Raw genomic sequence first — 15,490 nt, 5'->3', positions numbered from 1 at the left:
ATCCAGTTTCTCTGGGTAGAAATAGGAGAACCTTTGGAATGCTCCGCGATGGAGACAAAAAGTCTAGAAGAGTTTCTAAAAGGTTTGGTTCTATCCAAATAGAAGGACAAGGCCCTGCATACATCTAATGTATGCATTGTAGCTTCGAACGAGTTTGCATGTGGTTTCGGAAAAAAGGCTGGTAGGCTCATTAATGCAGAATGACAAATGCACCTTAGGAAGAAATTTGGGGTGTAATCTGAGGGTAACCTTGTCTTTGAAAAATAGCATATATGGTGGGTCTGCCATAAGAGCTGCTATTTCTCTGCCCGTCTGGCGGAGGTAATTACCACTAAAAATGCTGTTTTCATCGAAAGGTGTAAAAGGGAGCACATGGCTAGGGGTTCAAATGGTTGTTGAGTTAGGCAAGATAGTACTAAATGAAGGTCCCATGGGGTGGTAGGTGGTTTAATGTCTGGGTATAGGGCTTGGAGTCCCTTGAGGAAACACTTGGTGATTGGGTGAGCAAAAACAGAAGTATCATCAATTTTGTCATGAAAAGTTGTAATAGCAGCTAAATGGACTCCGATGGAGCTGAAAGAAAGGCCGGATCGCTTAAGGTCCAATAGATAATCAAGTATGAGCGAGAGAGATACCGACGTGGGACAAAGTTGTTTAGCTGAACACCAATGTGTGAATTGGTTCCACTTTCGTAGATAGGTGGTGCGAGTAGATTGTGTTCTGCTATGTAGGAGCACTCTTTGAACTTGTTCAGAGCAATCTAGTTCGCTTTGGGAGAACCATGTAGGAACCAGGCTTTGAGGTGAAGCATGGACAGGTTGGGGTGGAGAAATCAGCCGCGTTGTTGCAATAGGAGGTTCGGGAGGAGAGGCAATGAGATTGGTGGTTGAATCGACATTCTGGTGAGGAACGGAAACCACGGTTGTCTGGGCCATGACGGGGCAATTAGGATCACCTTGGCCCTGTCTATTCGTATTTTTATCAGGACCCTGTTGAGAACCGGTATTGGGGGAAACGCATAGAGTAAGTTTCGGTGCCATGGGATCATGAATGCGTCTCCCAGGGAATGTTTGCCCAGGCCCGCTCTGGAGCAAAAGTCAGAACATTTTTTGTTTTTTGCAGTTTCAGAAAGGTCTATGGTTGGGTGACCCAAAATGCGGAATATGTTGTGAATGGTTTTCTCGTCTATCTCCCATTCGTGATCCCATGGAAAGTGTCTGCTTAGTTCATCCACTGTGGTATTCATCACTCCGGGAAGATAGGCAGCTGATACCTGGATGTTGTTCGCAATGCACCAATTCCAGAGCTTCATAGCCTCTGTGCAAAGCGAGTGGGATCGAGCTCCTCCCTGCCTGTTACATAGAACATGCATGCAATGTTGTCTGTCATTATGCGTACATGGTGATTCCTGATTAGTGGAAGAAAGTGATGGGCACGCATTGCGAATGGGTCGAAGTTCTAGGACATTTATGTGCAGAGAGGTCTCGGTTGAAGACCATAGCCCCTGGACTGTGTGGTGAGACATGTGTGCACCCCAGCCTGTCAGAGATGCATTGGTAGTCAGTATGAGGGATGGAGCCTCCTGAAGAAAGGGGACTCCAGAGCAGAGGTTGGAGTGAACTGTCCACCACAGTAGAGAATCTTTGACTCGAAAAGGTACGGAAAAAGTCTTGTTTAGAGAGTGCACATTCGGTCTGTAAACCGTGGCCAACCACGCTTGGAAACACCTCATGTAGAGGCATGCATTTCGGATGACAAAAGTGCATGAGGCCATGTGACCTAGTATTTGTAGACAGTCTCGGGCAGTCACCTGGGGACTGTTGCGAATTTTTGTGGCCAGTCGGCTTATGGAGTTGAAGCGGTCGGGTGGAAGAGATGCCAATCCCGTCCGGGAGTCAAGGTATGTCCCTATGAACTCCAGATGTTGGGTGGGGCATAATGTGGATTTGTCTTTGTTTATTTGCAGGCCTAGAGATAGGAAACAATCGACTGTAAGCCGCATGGATCGGAGAGCTTCGTCAAACGTTGAGGCTTTGAGGAGGCAATCGTCGAGGTAAGGAAATATTACGACCCCTTGTTTTCTGAGGTAGGCAGTAACTATGGCTAGGATCTTGGAAAAGACACGGGGGGCTGTGGACAGTCCGAAGGGAAGAACCCTGTATTGAAAATGTGTTGAGCCAAGAGTAAAACGTAGGAAGCGTCTGTGGGCCGGGTATATAATCACATGAAAATAGATGTCCTGTAGGTCGAGGGCTGAAAACCAATCGCCCTGCTCCAGCGCTGGGATTATGGTGGTGAGAGTGACCATCTTGAACTTTTGCTTTTTGACAAATTTGTTAAGCCTCCTGAGGTCGAGGATTAGTCGCCATCCCACATTTTTCTTTTCTGTTAAGAAATAATGGGAGTAAAAACCCTTCCCTTTGTGTCGTTTTGGCACAATTTCTATTGCCCCCAGTTGAAGGAGATGTTGCACTTCTTGGAGGAGTAGACGCTCGTGAGAGGGGTCCCTGAAGAGGGACGGGGAGGGTGGGTGGGTGAGAGGCAACTTGTCGGAGGTAATGTTTTGCCATTGGTGGGAGAATGGTCGTAGGCAGTGTGCAAAGATAGGTGTGCTGGCTGAAGTGGGAACGCTGTTTTCTAAACCCTCGACCAAAGCTTCAAATATGCCTATTAGTTGGAGGGGGTTGAGGCGCCCCTGCTGAATTGGGACGACGACGCTGGAATCTTGGTCTCTGGCGTTGCTGTTGTTGTTGTTGCTCCTGTGGTCTATGGGAGTGTTGTGTAAATGCGGGGTAGCGTGTACGTTGGTAAGGTTGGTATCTATATTGCCGTCTTCTGGTCGTAGGTGTCTGGAGACCCAAGGACCGGAGGGTTGCCCTTGAGTCCTTCATTGAGTGAAGCACGTCGTTCGTAGCGGAAGCAAAAAGTTTTTCACCGTCAAAGGGAAGATCTTCAATGGTGCTCTGGACCTCTCGAGGAAAGAAAGAGGAGGAGAGCCATGAACCTCGACGCATGACCACTGCTGTGGCGGTCGATCTTGCTACAGTGTTGGCTACATTGAGGGCCGCTTGAAGAGCGGTACGTGATATGATTTTGTCCCTCGGAAACCAGAGCTGTGAATTGTTGTTTTTTCTGTTCTGGGATGTCGTCAATAAAGTCCATGAACTTATTATAGTTTCTGTGGTCATATTTTGCAAGAACTGCAGTATAATTAGCTATACGAAATTGCAGCGTCGAGGATGCATATACTTTACAACCAAAGAGGTCCAAGCGTTTACTTTCCTTGTTGGCTGGGGTGGAGCGGGAATACTGTTGTTTGGCCCTTTGGTTTGCTGCGTCTACTACTAACGAGTTTGGCGCCAGATGGCTAAAAAAGAATTCAGAGTCCTTAGAAGGGATGAAGTACTTCCGGTCCGCTTGCTTACAGGTCGGCAGGCATGTAGCTGGAGTCTGCCAGATGGACTTAGCAGGTTCTAAAAGGGCTACGTTGATTGGTAATGCGACCCTAGAGGAAGAAGAGGGCTGTAGGATGTCCGTTAACTCATGCTGTTGTTCAAGGACTTCCTCCAAGTTAATTCTCAAGTCACTGGCAACTCTTTTAAAGAGATCTTGGAATTTTGCGTAGTCATCCGACGGTGTTGGAGGACGGGGAAGTAAGGCTTCTTCGGGCGTTACTTCCGGCTCTACTGGAATAGGAGCAGGACTTGATTGATCCTGCAAGTGTGACGGTGCTGCCTGGTGTCTGGTGTCATTGGCAGGTTCGTCAGGTGGTGGTGCTAGACCAGTGTTGCGCCTGGTTGAGGTGGCATAGCGCGTGTGTTCTCGAGGATACGATGCCCATGGTGCCCAATATTGCCATGCTGGTGGGTAGGGCATAGGTGGTGCCATCCAGGGGTTCACCCCCCAGGGGGCAGGATCCTGAGAATAGGCTGAGGTAATTTTCCTAAAACCTCTGTTGACTGGGGTCTGGGGATGGGAGGGTTGATACGGAGAAAAACCCTCCTGTGGTCCAGTTTCCTCCTCACTGGAGGAAGACTGTTCAAACCCTGACTCTGCCTTCGAAGAGAAACAGGCATTCAGCAGGGGAGACTGCAGGATAGGTGACACCAGCAGATCTCTTGCCTGAGTGAAGTGAAGTGGTGAGGCTCCTGTGTGATGTGAAGGCTGTGCAGGAGGGAGTTGCAATGAGGGAACATTCCTCTGAGCTGAGGTTTTGGTTCTTGGCTCACTGCCAATCAGTTCCACGGGTGCCAGTGCCGTGGCTGGTGCCGGGAGGGCAGCATCAGCCTGCAGGGGGTCAGACAGGCTGTGGAATGTCAGCACCGTGTCCGTCGCAGTGCCAAACGGTGCCAGAAGAGAGGCAGGCAGCTGAAAGCCTGAAGCCACGGCACCAGAGTTTCGCGCCGGCACTGCCGCCGCAGCCTCAGGCGGTTTTCTCGTGGTGCCGGAGGAGCCCGGCTTGTCAAATGTGCTCAAGCGGGGGAGCACAGGCGGGGAAGAAGTAGATCCGCCCAGGGCGGGCTTGTGTCTCAGGGCTTCCTTTAAAGCTGACAAAAAGTGCCCTTTCTTATCAGATTTCTTTTCTTTGTTTGAGGCGGGGGGGCTGTGGTGGGCAGCGGAGCCGGAATCAGCGCCTGGGTCTGAAGCCGCTCCTAGGGATTTCTGGAGGAGAGCGGTTTCAGTTTAAGCTCCCTGTCCTTCCGTGCCCTGGAGCTGCGTTTTCTGCAGTGGGCACATTTTTGAGGAATGTGGGTCTCCCACAAACACTTTATACAGTATAAGTGGTCATCTGATAGCGGGATAGCGTCCTTGCAGTTTGAGCAGTGTTTAAACCCTGTGGAGCCAGGCATGTCTGAAGCCGCTGCCGCTGACAGGATATATATATATATTGGATAAAAATGGTAACTAACTATAACTAACAACAAACTAAGTAACTAGAAGGGTAATTGTAACAAGAGAAAGGAATTTCCTAACGAGTCTGCTGAGCTCCATCTCAGGCCGGGGACGGTAGAGAAGGAACTGAGGAGACCGGCATCACATGCGTACTGTTAAGCTAGACTCACAGTGGGCGGGCAGCCTCTGCACATGCGTGGCCGGTACGAGTACTGCTGCAAAAATCTCCGAGCAAGGGCGCAGGGACGCACCAGCATCTGGAGTGGAGCACCCACAGGGACATCTCTCGAAGAAGAACAAAGGATGCTCACAGGTGAGAAAAAGGGAACATCCTTCCACATAGACTCTCTGCCTTCTAGTGCCAAGCCGGAAATGTTTTTTAAGAGAGGGACTGAAACTTTAAAAAGAAGGGACAAATACCCCCAGGCACCCTCCCTCTCTCTGCCTGCCCATCACATTCACTACAATTGAAGCAACAAAGGAAGCAGTCGTTGGACTCTGGGGGATGGGTACTGGTCAGTAAGACTGCTGAAAGAAAGCACATGGTGAGAAATTTTGCATTAATCTGATATAGTTTGTTAGGTATTAGTAAACATTTTATCTTTTTATCATTTTATCTGACATGCATCCGATGAAGTGGGTATTCACCCATGAAAGCTCATGCTCCAATACGTCTGTTAGTCTATAAGGTGCCACAGGACTCTCTGCTATTTGATCTTTATTTTCCTTGTAACCATTTCTGACTTTTATGCCTCATGATTTGTCCTCACTTAAAATCTCTCTTTGTAGTTAACAAACTTGTTTTACTGTTTTATCTAATCCAATATGTTTAAACGGAAGTGTCTGAATAACTATTTGAGATAATAATCTGGTGCATTATTCTCTTTAAGGAATAACAGACTTAAAATATTTTGTACTGTCCATAAGAGGGCTAGGCAGAACACAACATACATTTCTGGGGGGAAATACGAGTCTGAGGGTGTGTTGGGGTCACCCTGCAGTATAACCAAGGCTGGTGAGAGCCAGAGTATAACTCAAGTATGGCTGGCAGACTGCAGACACACACAGATACTTCGGGTGTGACTTCCATGCTGGTGACTGTTTGTGAGTGACCCAGGTGGAAGATACTTTAGCAAGGCATTGTAGGAACATAAGAACGGCCATACTGGGTCAGACCAAAGGTCCATTTAGCCCCAGTATCTTGTCTTCCAACAGTGGCCAATGCCAGGTGCACCAAAAGGAATGAACAGAACAGGTAATCATCAAGTGATCCATCCCCTGTTTCCCATTCCCAGCTTCTGGCAAACAGAGGCACCCAAGGTTGCAGGGCAGGGGTGACACAGCTGCTCATTAGTCTGGATTGTACCCTGGTATGTCACAATATGCATTTACACTTAGCTGTAATAAAATGCACATTGGTTGCTTGCGCCCAGTTTACCAAGCAATCCAGATCACTCTGTACCAGAGACCTGTCCTCTTCATTATTTACCACTCCCCCAATTTTTGTCATCTGCCAACTTTATCAATGTTTTCTTCCAGGTCATTGATAAACATGTTACATAGCGTAGGGCCAAAAACTGATCCCTGTGCGACCCCACTAGAACCACACCCATTTGATGATGATTCCCTGTTTACAATTACATTTTGAGAGGGTGCCCCTCCTGTACCATCTGTTATTTTCTCTGCCTACAGTGCTTGAGTTACCCCTGCAATATGGGAAGGTAGGTATAGTTGTAAATTGCTGGCCATGGCTGGGCAGTGATCCCTGGGAGACTCCTTGTGACCTGCCCTGGCCCAGCCTGCTATACTGGGTACCAGTGGATTGATCTCCTCTTTGAGCCTGCCACTCCCATTCTGCAAATTCCCTGCTGCTGCTGCTGTTCTTTGCCCCATCCCATTATTTCCACTATAATTCCCTGGACAGGAATCGCTTTAGGCATTCAGCCAGCAGCTGAGTCACCTCCTCACAAGCTTTCTGCTTCAATCACAGCAGGGCCTGAACCTGCCAGGAAAAGCCTCTTGCTCAACAGTGGCAGCGGGACCTCCCCTCTATTTGCTGCTCCCCACACCCTAGGTGCTGCCGCTCCTTCTCCCGCATCTGACTCTTATGGAAAGAGACCCTTAGGCCCCCACCTCACTCGGTGCCGTACGCCCAGACCCCAGCAGCAGCCCTCTCTGAATTCACCCACCCCAACCCCTTCCCAAAATGGTTCCCACAGCTCTGCTAGCCCTCTCCATGGCCTGGACCCCCTTCTGGAGTGGGTGGCAGAGAAGCAGCACCCTGAGGTGCTCCCTTATGGGGGGCAGTGTGACTGTGAACAGGGCGCAGCGTGAAGCAGGAGCAGGGAAATACAACATTTTGAACTACTGATGTAAGACATATTTAAAAGGCCAGATGCTAATGTACCTTGCCTGAGACCGTGTGGCTAAGGGCTCTGCACTGGTCTCTTACCATGGTTGTGTCCCCAGAGCTCCGCAGTTGGCCCAGTAGTGCAGATGGGGTCTGTCAGCGCCCGGGCTTCCTTCAGAGTGTGCTTGATCTCCATCACCTGCTTCCCAGTTACCAAGGGGTCCCGGCCAATGTCTGGGGGAGAAAGAGCTGCCTGAGGAATGGTTCAAAGGGAAAAGGCACAAAAGGTGCTGAGGCAGCCAACACTCACTGAGGGTCAGTGGGGTTTGGGAGCCCACTTCCTTTTCATGCCTTTGAATTTTCCCCCTAAATTGGAGGCCTGGCTCACACCATGCCTGCAACCATTCCGGTCTCTCCACATACAGAGTTCCTGCTGCGCCCCATCACTCTCTTGGCCCAACTCAGAATCCCACACTATATATTCTAGGAGTACTGAGCAGTACTGCAAGCGAAGGGTGGAATATTAGGGTGTTGGAATATTCACCATCCCATTCCTTACACATCCTAGCATCTTGTTTGGTTTCTGAACCGCACCTGCACACAGAGCAGAGGTTTCACGTAGCTGCCTGCGGCAACCCCCAAGTCCCTGTCCCGAGGGAGTTCAGTCCATTGAGAACCCAGCAATGTGAATGAAGAGTTCAGATCACTTCTCACCTCACATTTGTCGCACTGGATTTCAACTGCCACTGAGTCATCGGCAAATGTTGCCACCTCACTTCTCCAGATTATTCACAAATATGTCAAACAGCATCAGACTTAGTATGGGGACCCCATTGCTACCCTGTGCCTTGAGGAACACTGACCATTTCTTTCTATGCTTTGCTTCTGTCTCAGCCCATTTCTGACTTGTCACATCTACACCCAATTAATTAATTTCCTTAATAGCCTCTTGCGAGGGGTTTTGCCAAGGGTTTTTGAAGGACTGGGTAAATGCTATCAGCTGGTTCTCCTTTCGTCCCTGCTTTGGTGTTGCCATGATTAGAGAACTGTAGTAGACCGCAAAGGCAGGATTTTCGTTTGCAGAGGCTGTGCTGGTTTATACCCAGCATGCCAGTTTCACCCAGGTGGTTTGTTGTTCTAATGAAACCAGCGTACTTTGTTCTGATGTGAGGCTTCCTGGCCTCTAATGCCCAGGATCCCCTCTAGAGCCTTTTGTAAAGAAAGAGACATTGGCCACCCCCCTGCATACTCACTGACTTTAACAAGAGATGGATTTTGTTAGTAGCTTGGCCCCTTCACTCTGATGCTCTTGGACACACTGTCCGGGCCTGGAGACTCACTGGCCTTTCATTTGTCTGTTTGTTCCATCTCCTCTTCCTTAGAATCCTCGATCAATGACTGTACCTCACCTTTACTACCTGGAACAAGTAGCTTCCAGCTTTAACTAAACAGCTTCCGGTGCAATATTTACCTTCCAACACATCCTCCAGCACGTGGGTCACTTTCTTTTCCTGCAGAATGTGCTTTTTCAGATACTTCACGAAGATCCCGGAGCTGAACTCCCCATCCTGCACTTCATAGGCTTCGGCATCTTCACTCCTTCGAAGGCAAGCACACGACCCTCAGCTGCTTGCCACACTGACATGGCGCAGGAGCACCCGGAAACCCCACAGACTTACTTTGATTCAGGATTCCCTTTCTATTGGCCAAGTTATTGCTTTGGCTATATTAAGAAGGACCCTGGAAAGTCAATTGCCAATTCTAGGGGAACAACACAGAATCCTTGCAAACTCAAGGGGCTGAAAAATTGGAGTAAATATGCTGCTCAATTGGATGAAGGAACATGAGCACCTGTATTTGCTTCAGAGTATTAGTCCTCTAATTATAAGGTTGAATCGAACTGATGGCTTTTCTGTAGTTTCTGTTGCTGTTTGCATTGTGAGCCACTGGGCGTATCTGCAGTATTTTAGTGTAATACAGAGACTTGTTTTAATGAAAATGAAACTGCATTGTATTGTTTCAGGGGCAGAGTTAGGACAGCTCAGCACTTCTGAAAATCTCCCCCCACAATGATCTCTTGGCCTTGGAAAAAGTTCAGTGACTCATGGGGTGCCCTGTGCACTGCCCCACGGTGTGGCAATTGCCTTATCCAATTGTAGCCCTGTTGGAGGAGCTGCCATCCAGAACAGCCAGCTCTGTCTAACTTTAGGATTCTGTGGCTCAGGCTGGATATGTCCAGGGTTGTGGGGAGAGACTCCATTACAAATACTCACTGATTTTAGGCAACAAAAGAGTATTACAATCTTAACTACAAAAACAACAAGGAGTCCGGAGGCACCTTATAGACTAACAGATTTACTTGAGCATAAGCTTTCGTAGGTAAAAAACCCATTTCTTCAGATGCATGGAGTGAAAATTACAGATGCAGGCATTATATACTGACACACGAAGAGAAGGGAGTTACCTCACAAGTGGAGAACCAGAGTTGATCCATTGTCTACTGCCAAGCCCTAAGATACAACTGAATTTGCTCTAATCCCTCAGACAGAGACAAACACCTACAAGATCTTTATCAAGCATTCTTAAAACTAAAATATCCACCTGAGGAAGTGAGGAAACAGATTGACAGAGCGTGACGGGTACCCAGAAGTCACCTACTACAGGACAGGCCCAACAAGGAAAATAACAGAACACCACTGGCCATCACGTACAGCCCTCAGCTAAAACCTCTCCAGCGCATCATCAACGATCTACAACCTATCCTGGAAAATGATCCCTCACTCTCACAGACCTTGGGAGACAGGCCAGTCCTCGCTTACAGACAGCCCCCCCAACCTGAAGCAAATACTCACCAGCAACTACACACCATACCACAGAAACACTAACCCAGGAACCAATCCCTGTAACAAACCTCATTGCCTACTCTGTCCCCATATTTACTCTAGTGACACCATCAGAGGACCCAACCACATCAGCCACACCATCACCTGCACATCTACTAATGTGATATATGCCATCATGTGCCAGCAATGCCCCTCTGCCATGTACTTTGGCCAAACCAGACAGTCTCTAGGTAAAAGAATAAATGGACACAAATTGGACATCAGAAATAGTAACATACAAAAGCCAGTAGGTGAACACTTCAATCTCCCATGACATTCTATAACAGATTTAAAAGTAGCCATACTTGAACAAAAAAACTTCAGAAACAGACTTCAAAGAGAAACTGCAGAATTAAAGTTCATTTGCAAATTTAACACCATTAATTTGGGCTTGAACAGGAACTGGGAGTGTCTGGCTCACTACAAAAGCAGCTTTGCCTCTCCTGGAATTGACACCTCCTCATCAATTACTAGGAGTGGACTACATCCACCCTGATTGAACTGGCCCTGTCAACACTGGTTCTCCACTTGTGAGGTACCTCCCTTCTCTTCATGTGTCTGTATATAATGCCTGCATCTGTAATTTTCACTCCATGCATCTGAAGAAGTGGTTTTTTTACCCACGAAAGCTTATGCCCAAATAAATCTGTTAGTCTTTAAGGTATCACCGGACTCCTTGTTGTTTTTGTGGATACAGACTAACACGGCTACCCCCTGATACTTGACAATCTTAACTGTGGATCAGCCACAGCTGCTGCCAGCACAGGGCTGTTGGGAGAGATGAGGGTACAGATCAGGAAAGCCAGAGAGAAAGTGTGAGAATCAGAGATAGGGATGTCTGCACTAGGGATGTCCAGCGGCAGCAGTATTAGCTGGCAAATGGAGACACGGCCATTGCAGCTTCTGGCATTCTCAGCACCTCCCCCTGTCAATGACACTTGATCTGATGACCAGAGTTCCAGCCCCACAGAAGCAAGAGCCTCAAGCCACAGCGCTGGGAAGTGCCAAAGGTCTCCAGCCATGAGCAATCAGCAGATACTTACGTGGCATAGCCATAAACCGTATTCCCCCAGGGCTCCAGCGGCTGCACCTGCGACAGCGCACACTGTGGGTTGTACCTATACATGAAAGGATGTAACAGTGTGAACTGGGTGAAGGGGGATTCGCTTTCATACATGTACAGGATGGCCCCGTCCCTGGACACAAACAGAACCCATACGTTCAATGCAATGGCGTCTGCTGAGTGACAGCAATGCACTTGACAATTATGTCAGACCCAATTTCCAAACACTTACCTGCAAGGAAAGCCATGGAGGATGGTGTAGCAATGGCCATGGGGTCTTTTCAACAGCTGAGAGCTTCCCCAGCCCAGCCAGACCCTGGGCTCTTCGTGCTGCCGGGGCTGAGCAAAGGGGAAAATGTCTGGCTGAAATCTGTAGGGCTGATTCCTGGGTGGAGCTGAGGGTGCAGCTGGAAAGCAGCCATTTGGGGCTCTGATCCTGGGGCTGGTTTTCCACCAGCATAGTGTAGAGCTACATCAGGACTCATAACAGCTCATATACTGGTTCATACTGGCCCCCCGGGACTACTACACTGGCGAGGATTGCTGGAACCCACACCTCTTCTCTTCCCCAGGGAGCTGGCTAGGCCAGCCAGCCGTCCGCAATGCAGAGGAATCCCCCACTGTCCTATTAGGGCAGCTTCAGGGCTGCTTTGCTGCCACTGCAGTGCAGAGTGGCCTAGCTGTGGCCAAGGAGCTGGCCCATAATTTCCAAGATCAGGTAAAGGGTGTCAGGGCTGATTTGGTGTGAAAGGCCTGACTTCCACCACAAAGCGCCTGAGAGATCCTTTGTGCATGGCGTTAGTCACGGGGTCTGCACAGGAGGTTACTATCTGCAGCCTACTGGGGAAGAATTAGCTTTATGCCATATCTCTGGGCACTGAAGATACCTGTGCATAGGGAGGGCCTGGGTGTCTCTCATTTACACCAGGTTTACATCAGTGCAGCAGAGTCACTCCCAGTTTGCACGTGTGGAATTGAGATCAGAGCCAGGCCCAGAGTATTGTCAGCAGCAGTGTTATCTGCTCCGTTGTGCTCTGGCCTGCTGAGGAGGAGAGACAGATGTCCCTGTTTCATAGAGGCAGCAGCAGATAGTTTATAACTTGTGACCAGGAACGAGGGGGCCGCTGGATGGCAATGTTTGTCTGGCTTGCACCTACCTTTCAAACACACCCAGAAGTGACAATGACAGGCATGAGGTACATTTCTAAATAAAATCAATGAATGGATAGATTTATCTGCCCTCAGCTGCTCCAGACAAACACATGAGTGGCTAGAGGATTCCAGACATGAGGAACAACAAGACGTCATATCCCAGAACAGGCTAGAGCACTCACCGGCCCCACACAGCGTGCAGGGTGTGTCTAATCCATGGGCTATGCTCAGCTGCTCTGGTGCAAAGCAGCTTGCAGATGGCAACAGAGACACACACACAGAGCTACAGAACAGCCAGCCTAGTAATGGGAATGGAAAAATCGATTCTGGTTTGTTTGCCCTGCCTGAGGACAAGGTTCAGCTGGAACACGTTTCCAGAGCATGACGGAACAGAGACATCCTTGGCAATGGAGATGATGGGCAGGGTTAGCGCCCAGACACTGGGCCTGATTCTCATCTCATTTACATCACGGTAGCTCACTGGCTTCAATTATTCACATGCCATGTAGGTGGGAGGAGATTTATGTCCATTTGTCTTAGGCAACATGCCCTAGAAATGCCAAGACAATAATTGTGTTCTCACGTGGGGGTAAACCAGGAGCAATTCCACTGAATTCAATGGTGCGATACCTGTGTAAAGCAGGTACAAGTACAACTGGAATCTGGCACAAGGTAGCCCAATAGTGACAGCCCACTTTGTCCTGATCTCCATAGTCCCAAGATCCCAAAGTGCTCAGATATCTCAGTGATACGTACAGGCTAAAACCCAAATGGGAACTGCATCTACCAAATGGTTCATTTTAATGTACTACTTATGGCGCTGCTACATATAGGGCTTCAGCTTCAGAAACGTTGCAGAAATCCAATGTGTGAGCAGGTAAGGGAGGCGGGGTGGGGACCCACTCCTTAGTATCTGTCCTGGGCCCCAGCGAGTCTAACACTGGCCCTGCTAGGGAGCATGCTCAGTGCAGATGGAATGATCACAGATTTGAGCAACAAGCCTTAAACAAGCTCTACTTCAAATGTGCAAGTGGTGATTTTCTGTGGCTTACAACTTGGCCAAATCTGGACGGATTTCCATGGAGACAACAAAAGACTCTTCTCTAACCCCAGGACCACACCCTTGCCAAATTTCACGTTTCTGCTCCAAAGCATGAAGGCACTAAAGCTCTTCACAGATAATTCAGGGCCCCTACAAGTACGCATACCAATGGGACACTAATTTTTACATTTGCTGTATCAGGTCTCATGACTGGGGAAATTCACAGGTATTATCAGTGTGGGAACCGGTAACCCTGTTCTCTTTCCTATTTAATATAATTACTGTGTTGAAGTTATTGTGTTTGCTTGTGTTATTTCTTGGGAATCTCCAACTATCTGGCAAGTTAAGTAGAGGTTACCCTGTGGTTACAATTTTCCTCCCAAGCTGCCCTGCTGACCCAGCCTGGAAGGAGCGAGGGGAGTGGAGGCACCACCAAATAATTGCATATGGGAAGAAAATAAAGAAGTTACACCTTGCTGAGCTGGAGGTGGGATCCAGAAGAACCCAGGCCTGTCCATCAAAACCTGTTAGGAGACGGGTGCTAAAAGAGATAATCCGGTGGAGAGGGGCACTACACACATCACTGCCTACAGCCAGTCAGGGGAGGGAAAAGGGCAGAAAACTCCTCAGCAATTTGCTGAGCAGCACAGAGATAGTATGGCAATGGGAGTTAGAGGAAACCTTACAATCGAAAGATATTAATGCAGCTAATAGTGACGGCCTCAGGCCTAAGCCAGGTCCAAGCACATAGTAAACAAAGGACCTATTTGAGGACACCTCTGACACATTACATGGATTTGATTACCCATCAATGGCAAAATAAACCCACAGCCTTTCGCTGTTTGCTGGAGGCTGCTGCTGGTTGTTTGTGAGGAGCAGCTCCCGTATCACCACAGGAATCTGAGTGTGTGAAGCGTGAGGCTGCGCTACTCTGGGGTGCGCTGCAAAGCAGCCAGAGGAAATGGTCATCTGCCATGGCGGGAAAAGATATGGGGGGAAACAAACAACCTAATGTGTCTTTAAAGCTCCATTTAATCTAATCTGGGACATAAATCCTAAAATGCATCAATCTGAAAGGCATGGTTATTGGTGTTAGGGAAAGACCCAGCCTCCCGGATCTGGGCAGCCTCCTGGGAGGCTGAAGGGAAAATCAGTGCTTGCCTTAATGGTCCCTCTTTTTTTACTATGTGTCACAGTCCTGGGGAGGATGGTAGGGCTTGTGGCACCCATGGGAGGGCTACAGCTCCCGCCCAGCACCTGCTCTCACAAAATGCTCGGGCAAGGGGTCTGCTCGGACAAGGCACTGTCCAGCTTACTCTCCTGCTGAGGAGCGTTCACGTCAGAGGCGTCTGTGGGCTCCAATGGGCCTGGAGTTAAGCTCACTGTCATTAGCTCTTAATTAAGGCCTTGATTCAGCACAGTAGTTGAGTGTGTGTAGCTTTAATCATGTGAGCAGTGCCTTAGAAGCCAATGGCCACCTCTCATACAATGAACTTTAGGCCCGTGCCAAAGGAGCCAGCTGAACTGGGCCAAAGTCATGGGTTCTTTCCCTGTCTCCCCTCTGGTCATGAATGCAATTACTGCTAACCCCACTGTCCCTGGGAGGTGGGGGAAAGGAACGGAGCCTACCATTTCCTGCAGGTGTCCAGTAGGATGAGGTTGAGGGCCGTCCGCCTCTGCTGCATCTTCTGGAGGATCCTCTGCACGCTGATGCAGTTCTCAGGGGCGTAGGGCTGTGGGGCGTCAATGGGGACCATGTAGTTTCTCCCAAAATGTTCGTATCCGTGCCCAGCATAGTAGAATACGGCTGCAAACCATGGACAAGAGAGGGAGAGTTATGGGAAGAGGCCAGGCTTTGCGCCAAGAGGCATGGAAAACGCAGGGTGTTGTTCGTTACCAGGGCAACCCGCTCCCCTCCTCATAGGGTCCTATGTCATCTCAGAGCAGGTGTGTTACATCACAGACCACCCTGTGCTCCTGGGTGCTACAACACCTCAGAGCAGGTGTGTTACGCCAGAACCCACCTCCTTCTCCCGGGCGCTACAACACCTCAGAACGGGTATGTGGCAACACAACTCATTCCCCTCCTCAGAAGTTCTGTGAGGCCT

General features: G+C 49.0%; 1 protein-coding gene across 4 annotated transcripts in view; it reads right to left on the bottom strand.

Moving 5' to 3' along the window:
* The window catches only part of LOC128843873 (mucosa-associated lymphoid tissue lymphoma translocation protein 1-like), a 61,884-nt gene that overhangs the window by 16,867 nt on the left and 29,527 nt on the right, over positions 1-15,490 (bottom strand). For all 4 annotated transcript variants that reach the window (XM_054040972.1, XM_054040970.1, XM_054040973.1 and 1 more), the window contains 4 exons: positions 15,012-15,189; positions 11,169-11,243; positions 8,715-8,842; positions 7,346-7,477 (listed from right to left, as the gene is read on the bottom strand). In XM_054040972.1, the coding sequence (XP_053896947.1) occupies positions 7,346-7,477; positions 8,715-8,842; positions 11,169-11,243; positions 15,012-15,189 (513 nt within the window). The remainder of the gene's footprint in view (positions 1-7,345; positions 7,478-8,714; positions 8,843-11,168; positions 11,244-15,011; positions 15,190-15,490) is intronic.

The sequence above is a fragment of the Malaclemys terrapin genome, chromosome 10 (genome assembly GCF_027887155.1).
Source record: "Malaclemys terrapin pileata isolate rMalTer1 chromosome 10, rMalTer1.hap1, whole genome shotgun sequence".
NCBI lineage: Eukaryota > Metazoa > Chordata > Testudines > Emydidae > Malaclemys > Malaclemys terrapin.
This window is presented reverse-complemented; position numbering and strand designations above follow the sequence as displayed.